Source organism: Castor canadensis, chromosome 5 (genome assembly GCF_047511655.1).
Source record: "Castor canadensis chromosome 5, mCasCan1.hap1v2, whole genome shotgun sequence".
Taxonomy (NCBI): Eukaryota; Metazoa; Chordata; class Mammalia; order Rodentia; family Castoridae; genus Castor; species Castor canadensis.
This window is the reverse complement of record NC_133390.1, coordinates 84,425,606-84,436,223: the sequence shown is the minus strand read 5'-3', so window position 1 is coordinate 84,436,223 and position 10,618 is coordinate 84,425,606. Positions and strand designations below refer to the sequence as shown.

The 10,618-nt window shown below is 41.1% G+C and overlaps 1 protein-coding gene across 4 annotated transcripts in view; it reads left to right on the top strand.

Annotated features, from left to right (window-relative positions):
- The first annotated feature begins 7,271 nt into the window (after window positions 1–7,271).
- Senp2 (SUMO specific peptidase 2) overlaps window positions 7,272–10,618 on the top strand; it is a 41,401-nt gene continuing 38,054 nt past the window's right edge. For 2 of the 4 annotated variants that reach the window (XR_012448004.1, XM_074073603.1), the window contains exons 1-2: window positions 7,272–7,535; window positions 9,802–9,857. Coding sequence is in view for 3 of the 4 variants with exons in the window: in XM_074073603.1 (XP_073929704.1) it covers window positions 7,435–7,535; window positions 9,802–9,857 (157 nt within the window). In the remaining variant the exon portion in view is untranslated. The remainder of the gene's footprint in view (window positions 7,536–9,801; window positions 9,858–10,618) is intronic. The other 2 variants (XM_074073602.1, XM_020183927.2) reach the window with 2 other exon arrangements.

Here is a 10,618-nt window from a genome sequence, read left to right as displayed (position 1 = left end):
TATAATTTGCATTTGCAGACTGACGAGTTTAAAATAGTTTCATTCTCTGTGGGCGGTTTATTAGTTGTTTGGCTTGGTGTGTTGAAATCAAGTGTGATTTGAAGTCTTTCCTCTCCTGGTTCTTGTGAATGAAACGACAAATCCACTTAGCATTCTGCTGGCTGTGTATATAAAACCACTTTTTATGTTAATTTTTACACTCATTCCTCATGAAGTAGTCTTTAGATTTTTATTAAGAACATTTCATCATGTCCCATTATATACTTGTATTTGCAAACCAGAACTATGCTTCAGATTAAAGGAAATTTTATTTCCTTCCTTTCTTCCGCTCTTCCTTGTCATACTCCTCCTTTTCTGAGACAGGGTCTTGCTATGTAGCACAGGCTGGTCTTGAAATCATGATCTGGAGCCTTAGCTGCCTGAGTGCTGGATACGTTTTTTCTTTCAATCCTGAGTTCCTACCTCTCTACTAGCTCTTCTCTTTTTAAAGGAAAAGTAAATAAAAACCTTAACTACAGAACTACGCCAGAATCTTTCCACCTCAGTATTAGACGTAACTAAACTTGTGCTCCGCAGCTGGGAGGTAATTAAGGACTAGGGGTGTAACTCAGTGGTAGAGCGCTTGCTTAGCGTAGAGGAGGCCATGGGTTTGAACCCCAGCACTGCACGCAAAAAAGTACTATGCCTGGGTTTCCGTGTCACACTTCAGACCTAATGACTAATCTGAGCTAAATTTCATGTCTTCCACTCACTAAGCAAAAACACTCAAGTTCTCAAAATTCTAGTTTTCTCAACTGCCAAATGAAGACAGCAAGATTGCACATCTCATAAGGTTAGTAAGTGGATTAAATGAGAGAGCACAGCAAATCCTTTAGCACTGTGCCTACTACTGTGCCTACCTTGCTGGTCATAGGACCTACACTGTTCTCTCCCCTCCGAAGGCTGGGGAGTGCACTGCTGCCATAGGTGTCCAGGCTGGATTTGAGGAGTCATAAGGTTTCACGTGAAAAACAGCTCGCATTGTAGTCCATTTTTTGTGTCCTACTTGGAAAAATTAACTAGGGAAATGTGAATAGGAAACTCAAATCCATGGCCTGCCAGCTTTTCTATTTTTCCACCTGCTCCAAGCCTTACTAATTTGAGAACAGTCACCCTCTGGAACAAATGGAGAATTATTTCATGTTTCTCTTAGGAACCTGTCAAGGACTTCATTGCTCCCTGCTGGATTCGTGTACATGCCTGATAAATATTTGCTGAATTCCTATCAGTTTTGACTAGCATGCCAAGTACTTATCTAGAGAGAACCAGTGTAAGTGCTTTTGGAAAACAGCCAGTTATAGGAATAAGAATCATTCCTGATGTGAGTTGTGTTACTGTTAATGGTTAGAGCACAAAAGTTCCCCTTACTTCCTAGCTGTGTGCTACTTTCTTCTTCTAACATTCAAAACAGCACAAGAATCAGTGGCAGAAACTTCCTCTACTTTAAATTAGTAAAAAATATCAAATATAAGAAAATAAAGCATTCCCGAAGGCTGGGAGAAAGGAAACGAGAATGGATATTATGTAAAGGGATAGCACAGGGCTCTTTTAATATTTTTGGGTTGGTAGGGATTAAATCCAAGGCTTCAAGAATTCTGGGTAAACACTCTCCCACTGAGCTATATCCCAGGCCCACAAGTAATCTTTTTGTGATACAATAGCTCTGTATCTTAATTGTAGTGACTACAGAAATCTATACAAGGAGTAAGACCTAATAGAAATATATGCACATAAACACAGGTACATGTTATTTAATGAAATCTAAATGAGTTCTGTGGGGTTTATCAATGTCAATGATAGTACATTACTAGTTAGGTAAGATGCTACAATTAGGGAAACCTGAGTGAGGATACACAAGACCACCTTGTACTACTATTTTTTTCAACTTCCTTTGAACCAGTAATGACTTAAATATAAAAGATGTTTTTAAAATGCCAAGAAAAGACTAGAGTTGTATCTCAAGGGGTAGAGCAGCTGCCTGGCAAGCATGAAGCCCTGGATTAGAACCCCAGTAAATGCAAAAAGCAAAATAAAACAAAAACTCCAAAAAGAACTTGGGGTGTGACTCCAGTAGTAAAGCACTTGCCTAGCAAACTCAAGACTGAAAGTTCAAGCCTCAGTGTTATAAAAGTAAGTAAGTAAATAAATAAATAAAGGGTCTAAAAAAAACCCCTCTAAAAATGGATCAACTCTTATAAGCATTTGAAAAAAATATGTATTTAAATATTTTCTAAGGAAGGCCCATTTCTTTATCTTCCATCAAGATTATCTCAATTCTATGCCACTGATAAATGATCACAGCTCAAGAATGTCACAGTTTCCCTCAGTTCAACCTAGTATTATGTAAACTGGTTCGTTACTCCAGCTCCCATCTTGGGGATTTGAACTCAAGGCCTTGAGTACTTTACCACTTGAGCCATGTCCCCCAGGCCACTTTTTCTTTTTTCTTTAACCTGGAAATCACTTGCCACAGAGAGCAGAGTAGAAAGGGGCAAGCAAGCTTCCAAATGAGTGGACAGGAAAAACAGGTATGGAAATGTGATGGAACTGAGGAGAGGTGGTTTTATGACTCTCATTGGTTTCAATAGCCAGGAAAGGTGACCTATGTCCCCACCCATCCTGGTCTAGGGCTCTATGCTGATATATGACTCACTGTAACACCCTTGTGTTTTCCCATCCACATCAATGACCTTGGCGTCTCTCACTTGGAGTCCAAGTGTAGAAAGATGTCTGTTTTCTCAATTCATATCCTCCAAGGAAGTTAGGGTAGCATTCCCCCAGACCACACATTTGTCCCATTTCTTTCATACGTGGTCTCACGCATGCTAGGCAATTGCTCTACCACTGAGCTACATCCCTAGCCCCTTTTAAATTTTATTTTGAGACAAGGTCTTGTTAAGTTACTATGGTTAGCATTCAATTTTTGATCCTCCTGCCTCAGTCTCCTGAGTAAGTGGGATCACAACTATGTGCCACCACACCTGGCATATTTCTTTTCTTCATTCTTTCATTTATGAAACATTTCTTGAGCCTCCATTAAAAGAAATAAGGACATAACAGGATAAGTTTCCTTCTTTAAAGGAGACAGCATCGATGATAATAATGGTAGTAGTGACAATGCTATGCAGAGACATGGATAGAAATTCTATATGACAGCAGAGAAGGAAACAATAAGATTTTGGGAATCCTAGAGGAAGAAGGTATTAGAAAATCTTCACAGAGGAGGTATCTTTTGTTCTGGGTTCCAGAGACCAGGTAGGGGTTTGTCAGGTGAAAAGCATGGGGAAGGGCATTTCAGATAGAGGGAACAATCTTAAAAGTATGAAAGAAGTGTGGTTTAAGAGTATGGTGTGTATAAATAGGGAAATGATAGAGTGATTTGAAGACAGGCTCTGAAGACCTTTGTGTGCCATGGTTAGGGATCTTCAAGGGAATAAGAGTCTGGTTTTTTTTGGCTAATTACTTATACTAGTAGATTATATGATATAGTGTGTAACTGAACATAACATAAAACCATGCATACTATACTAAAATATATAACAATATAAAAGATAAGTGTATTTATATGTCAACATTATCATGCAAACCAAAAACTTTTTTTGGTAATTTGTTGCAAAACAAGAAGAAAAACTTTTGCATACTGGCTTCATGAGTACTTCTCATGCAGCCACAGTCCTGTGCACTTGTAGTCCCAGCTGCTCAGGAGGCTGAGACAGGAAGATCACCCAGGAGTTCCTGGTCAGCCTAGGCAACATAGCAAGATACCCCTCCCAAGTCCCTCCATTTCTTCTTCTTTTTTTTTTTTTTTGTGGTACTGGGGTTTGAACCCAGGGACTACACTTGAGCCACTCCACCAGTCCTATTTTGTGATTTTTTTTTCTTTCTTTTAGGTAGGGTCTCATGCAACTATTTGCCTTGGGCTGGCTTCAAACCGCAATCTTCCTGATCTCTGCCTCCTGAGTAGCTCGGATTACAGGTGTAAGCCACTGGTGCCCGGTTTCAATTTTTTTCAAGGCCTAAAGCTACTTTATTTTAGAAGCTATGACTCACAATATAACAAAATCATCCATTCTGGTGGTACATCCCAGCACCAGGAGGCTAAGGCAGGAGGATCTCCAGTTTAAGACCAGTCTGGGCCACACAGTAACCCTGTCTCAAAAATAAAAACAAAGCAGGGCATGGTATGTCTCATCTATAATACCAGCACTGGGGAGGCTGAGACAAAAGGATGGAGAGTTTGAAGCCAACCTCGGCTACCTAGAAAGACCTTGTCTCATAAAAACAAAACCCAAACCAAACGAAACCAAAAAAATGAATACATGTCCAGCTCTTTTAGTAAGTGCTTGTTTTCAGAGTGTTACACAGAAATTTCAAGGACTTCAAGGAATAAGGCAAGACAGGAGCAAAATGTTTTTTCTTACTAGAAGTTTTTTTTAAGGAATAAACAAAATTTGAGGGAATTCCGGTATTTAAATAATTGTCTATTGGTGCCATGTATTTAAGATTTATTTGAGTGCCTGCCTAGCAAGTGCAAAGCCCCAGGATCACCAAAAAGAGAGAGAGAGAGATTTATTTGGATCTTTTTTTGAAATATTATTTTAGAGCCGTATTTCTGTGTGTATTTTAACTTGGCTGGCTTCCCAGCCGGTCGAGCAAATCCAGAACATTCATTAGATAATCACTATATTTTCTGGAACATGCACACAGAGTTGCCTGTGTGAAAGGAATTCAATGGAAAAAGTCCATAATTTGGAAAGTCAATCTTTGTGACTTGTATCTTGGGTCATCATTTGGAATCATCGGGAACTGTGTGTGTGTGAGTGTGTGTGAGTGTGTGTGTGTGTGTGTGTGTGTGTGTGTGTGGTTAGGGTGGGGGGGTTCACGTTGTCTCAGGCAGCAAGGTGTTTCTCTCTTGGTAACATCTCTCTCCTGGTTGCTCCTCACTTTCAACTTATCCCCGTGTCTCTCTTCTGAGACTCTTCATAGAGCCAACCAAAGTTAATTTTAGAGTTAGTCCAAGGCTTATATTTTAAGACAGACTTCTCCAAACAAAAATCCCAAGCTTGGTGAAAAATCGATCCAACCACTTTTAGTAATTCAATAATAGAAAAAGACAGAAACTTAGTCTTCAAATTTACCTTTCCTAGCCAGGTGCCAGTGGCTCATACCTGTAATCCTAGCTACTGAGGAGGCTGAGACGGGAAGGACTGAGGTTGGAGGCTAGTCCAAGCAAATAGTTCTCGAGACCTCAAAATAACCCAAAATAACCAGAGCAAAATGGATTTGGCTCTGGGGGTATAGCACCTGCTTTGCAAGCATGAAGCCCTGAGTTCAAATCCCAGTCCCATCAAAAATAAATAAATAAACCTTCCTTTACAACAAGAAACAAACAAGAAATAAAAGACAAGAAAAGAGAGATCATCCTGAAACAGCATAGAAAGAGGTTGGGCCATAGCTTGGTGATAGAGCACTTGCTTACCCTTCACAAAGCCATGGGTTCAAGTTCCAGCAAAACACACACACACGAGGGAAAGGGACACTGGAGGGGATCCAACATGTGGCTGCTACCTGGGAGATTTTACCTGTATAAGAAGACTACCTTCTTTGTATGCCGTCCACCTCAAACTTCCTTAGCCCATCACTACCTCCCTTCCCTCTAGAAGCCCAAGCCCCTTTCCTTTTCACTAGCTCTGTTTCAGCCTCAACTCTATCTTTTCTTTAAGTTTCCTATTTGTGTGTATGGCTCCTATATTTTTGCATATTAACAAATTTGATATCTTTTTTCCTATTCATCTGTTTATTGGTAGTTTATTAATAGTCTAAAATTATCAAGCCTTGAGCGGGAGAATAGTAAATTTAAAATTTCCCTACACAATGTTCAGTAACAACCTGGTGTTTGCTATTCTTTGGGAAGTTAATGGGTCTGTGTCCACACTTAAGATGGATTCTGCCCTGGAAGATCTTCCCGTTGCCTCTCAGGCCACAGTGCTAGTGGCCACAGGTGGGTGGCTTGTAGCAGAATTCTGAACGCTGTCTATTGCAGAGAGAAGGCTGCAGTGGGGAGTGCCTGGGTTAAAGTTTAAGCAAGTCTGGAAGATGGGCCTTAACTGAATCACAGGCAAAGAACAAGTGCAGTCAGGGAAGGATTTGTGGAGCATGAAAACCTTTGAGGATTCTCAGGGTTGTTTGGGAAAGAAGAGTGGATTTTCTGTTACCAAATAGGGTGGAACCTATTTATTTATAAGTGATAATTAACTTGAAATGTGACCTCTAGATTTTATAGGGAAGATAATGAGAATCATTCTCTGCCTGCCCTGAAAGGAGATAAGTGTATTACAAGACCACAGCTATCTTTCCATCTCTGACCTTTTTTATTTTCTTTCTTTTTTTTTCCTTCCTCCCTTCCTTCCCTTCTTTTTGGCGGTACTGGGGTTTGAACTCAGGGCTACCTTTGGAGCCACGCCCCCAGCTCTCATCCTTTTTCTGTGAAGGCTTCCTGTGTAGTTTTGCCCTCTTTTCTCCCCCAGCATGTGGTTTTCCTTTCTCTAACTCCACTGCACTCGGCACACTCCTTTATCACAGCAGCCCGTTATCCTGTATTGTAATTTGTAATTATCTATGTACATGTCTACCCCAGTAGAATGACCTCTACTGGAACTGAGGCCGGTACTGAGACCCGGATTCAAATTCCAACAGTGCCAGTACCTAGCTTTGTTAAATTGCTGTATGGCCCGATTTCCTTGACGGGCAGGATTCCCTATGGCATTAGCTGGGAGATATGGTAACAATTCAGGTAAAACATGAAACACAAAACATACGCAAAATAAAGAGCGCCTAAAACGTCAAACGCTTGTTAATTAACCTCATCTACTGTATTTATTTATTCATTTATTTATTGTTTTGGTGAGACTGGGGTTTGTCTCCCCTCCATTACGAACTGAGCACCAACCACCCTCCCTACTCCGGAAGGCTGCCTCCAGAGTCCAGCAGCTGCACACGTGGTCTGTGGGCGTTGTCCCTCCGGCCAAATCAGGACCGGTCCGCCAAAGAGAAAGCCCCGCCCACTGCCCTCCCCGTTCTAGTCAGCGATTGGGCCGGGTCCCGCCGGCTTGCTTGTTGCTAGGCTCGCGAGTAGTGGGCGGAGCTAGATTGCGCGTGCGCAGATTAAGGATGAAGCCTTCCGGTCCGGGGGGAGGAGGTGACGTCAGGAGCGGTGGCCGGCGGGGACCTCCCTAAGCCCAGCAAACGTTGAATGTGTGGGCCCAGGAATCGCGTCACAAGCCAGCGACTGAATCTTGGCAGCGGTGGCCGGGGTGGCTTAGGCGGCAGCGGCGGCGGCAGCTCTGGGGTTTGCGTCTCGGGGTGTGTCGGCCGCCGCTGCTGCTCGGGCCTGGTATGTACAGATGGCTGGTTAGGATTCTCGGCACCATTTTCCGTTTCTGCGACCGGTCGGTGCCCCCTTCCCGGGCCCTCCTGAAGAGGCGGCGCTCGAACAGGTGAGCCTGGAGGGAGCCTCCGGCCGGCCTGACCGTCCCCTCCCCCACCGCTGCTCCTCTATGTGGATAGGGTGCGTGCATCCCCGCAGCCCTGTTCAGAGTCAGCGGGAGGCTGGGCTGAGGCCCGGGAGCGGCGGGTCGCGGGTGTTCTGGTGACGTAGTCGCTCCCGCCACGCCGTGGGGACGCGGTTCCCGCTTAAGGAGGGAGCCGGTTGTCTTTGGTGTGATCGGCGATGGCAGAATCTTTAATGTTGTTAGAGTCCAAGCTGGTTGCTGACAACAAATGAGTCTTTGTCGTATTTTCCTGCTCTTGGGCTAAATACTAAAAACTAAAGAAATCCTATCTTTGTTGTGTTTACTGTCTGGAAGGCACACTCCAAAGTGTCATCTACCGACAATAAGTGCAGCGAAAGGGACTGAGGTTCGTAGCTGGCCCAAGTCGTTTTGACTGCAAGTGTTGTTCTCTTAGCCGCAAGAAACAGCAGCTGTCTTGTTTTAAAACAGCTGTCAAACAGTGTGTGTGTGGCCAGAAGGGGAAGGAGAGTAGTTCTGTGCTTTGGAATTAGTGTATATATATATATATTAAAAAAAAAGGTACTGCACTCCCTCTAAAGATCACTAGAGTGCACATTAAAATTAGTTAAAATTCGAAGGAAGCTACAAATTGTTACTTAGTATTTATTCCTTCGCTTATCTCTTGTTATAGTATCAACCCGTTTGCCTAAGAACCTAGAAGTAAAATACTAAATTCTGCACACTTGGTCATCAAGTGTTAATTTCTTTCTTTTCTTTTTTTTCTTTTGGCGGTGCTGGTAATGGCAAGTGAGCACTCTACCACTGAGAGCCACACCCCCAGCTAATCCACCCTTCTCTCTCTCTCTCTCTCTCTCTCTCTCTCTCTCTCTCTGGGTCTCCTTACAGTGTACAGGCTGACCTTGAATTTGAGATCCTCCTGCCTCAGCCTCTCCAGTGCTGGGATTACAGATCATTAGATCTGGCTTCATTTTTTTTTTAATTAAGTGCAAGATCAAGGGAGTTGAGCAAATGGCTTTGGTGAGCTTGAGAGAACAAAATGATTACTATATGAGTCTGAGAATGTAGGTCATTGATGAAATTAGTTGTTGACTAAATTGTAACATGTATTGTAGAAACACATGGTTTCTACCTTTCATTAAGGTTGATGTTTAAGAACATGTTATTTATTAAGTGCCTAAATTGATGCTTAATATATGTAAGGGTAGTATTTGTTTATTTCTCCCTGAGGGTTTTGTGCAGTCTGGTGCATAAGAACTTGAACACGTTTATTGATTTATTGAATAGAGGCTCTTAATTCCCTTACTCTTATTCATTTTCATATTTCCTCTCTCTCCCCACCCTCTCATTTGTTTTGTTTTAGGGGTCTCTCATACTGCCGGGGCTGCCCTTTACCTCCCCATCCTCCTGCCTGAGTTTTCTGAGTGCTGAGATTACAGGCATGGTCTACCAGGATTTAGTCTATTTTTTTGACATAAATTTCTTGTTAGCCAGGGCAGCAGTAGTTTGGAGATCAAACCCCTCTTCTTCACTACACTTTCAGAACTCATATCCTTCATTTAAAATAACTTTTTAGGGGCTGTAGGTGTGACTCAGCAGTGGAGAACTTTCCTAGCTTGTAGGTCCTAGGTTCAATCCCCAGCCAGCACTGAGGGAAAAAAAATATATGTGTGTGTGTGTGTGTATATATATATAATATATATATATATATATACGTATATATATACATATATATACGTATATATATGTATATGTATGTATGTAAATATAATACATACACACACATGTATATGGTGTCAAGGCTGCTTATATAGTTACCTGATATAAAAGATGACTTTCTTTGGGATCGTTGTTTCAAATACAAATTGTTGTTTGCGTTTTGTCAGATTATAGATTATTATGTGGTAGGGAGTTTTGGGTCTTTCTCAAATAGTTGAAACCAGTGTTAAATCTCCAAATTCTAAAGGCTTACTGTAGAATAGCATTCTCTTACAACATCAGTTGGATCTCATTTTATGATAAAGTGGGTGGAAGAAGAATGTGTTGTATGAATAATAAGGTTCTGAAGCTAGGGATTGAACCCAGAGTCTTTTGCATGGTCAGCACATGCTCTACAACTGAGCCATACTCCCAGCCCTGAATAATAAGTTTATTTATAGAAATGGATAATTATATATATATTATCCACATATATATACACACACACAAATATATTTTCTTTCTTTCTTTTCAGCACTCTGTTTTCTACGGTGGACACTGATGAAATACCAGCTAAAAGACCAAGATTAGGTACTACATTTTTAAAAATAAGTTTTTTAATAGGAAAAATATGTGCATGGAACAAAATTCAAAAGGTAAAAAGTGTATGTGATAAAAGTAAGTCTCTTTCTTATTACATTATCTTTTTCAGACATAATCACTGTTATCAGGGACTTGGTATCTTTTCATATAAATAAGTCTGTGTATTGAATGTGTACCATTTTGCAAGGAAAAGATGCTTTATATTTTTGAGGTGAAAACATAAAAATAGTTATAACTGAGCAATCAAGTTCAGCTGGCTGAGTGAACCAACCTAATTTGTTGTCTCAAATCTTTTACTTCCCTATATCTGATGGACTAGCTAGAAGAAAATAAAACTAGATTAAAGGGAAAAGGCACAGTAGAATAATATATTCATTTTTCTTAACAATGACTGAATTTGGGTCTATTCCAGATGTGATACTTGACTTTGACCTGGGTTGATACTTCATTTAAATCCAATGAGTACTTATTGAGCATGTCTTGATATAAAGCAATGTGTTCTTCAGGAAATACAAAGATGGGTTAAACAGGGTCTCTATTTTTAAGGGCCTTACATGGTTATACAGTAGGAGGTATAAATATGTAAATAATCTGATGTCAGTGAAGACATGATAAGTGAAATAAAGAAGATTGTAACAAAAACCTAGCCAATCATGAACTTGAGAGTCTGGTAAGTGTTTGATGAAGGGTTTAGGGTGTGAGGTGGATCTTGAAAGATGGATAGGATATCAAAAGAGATTGGTAGGAAG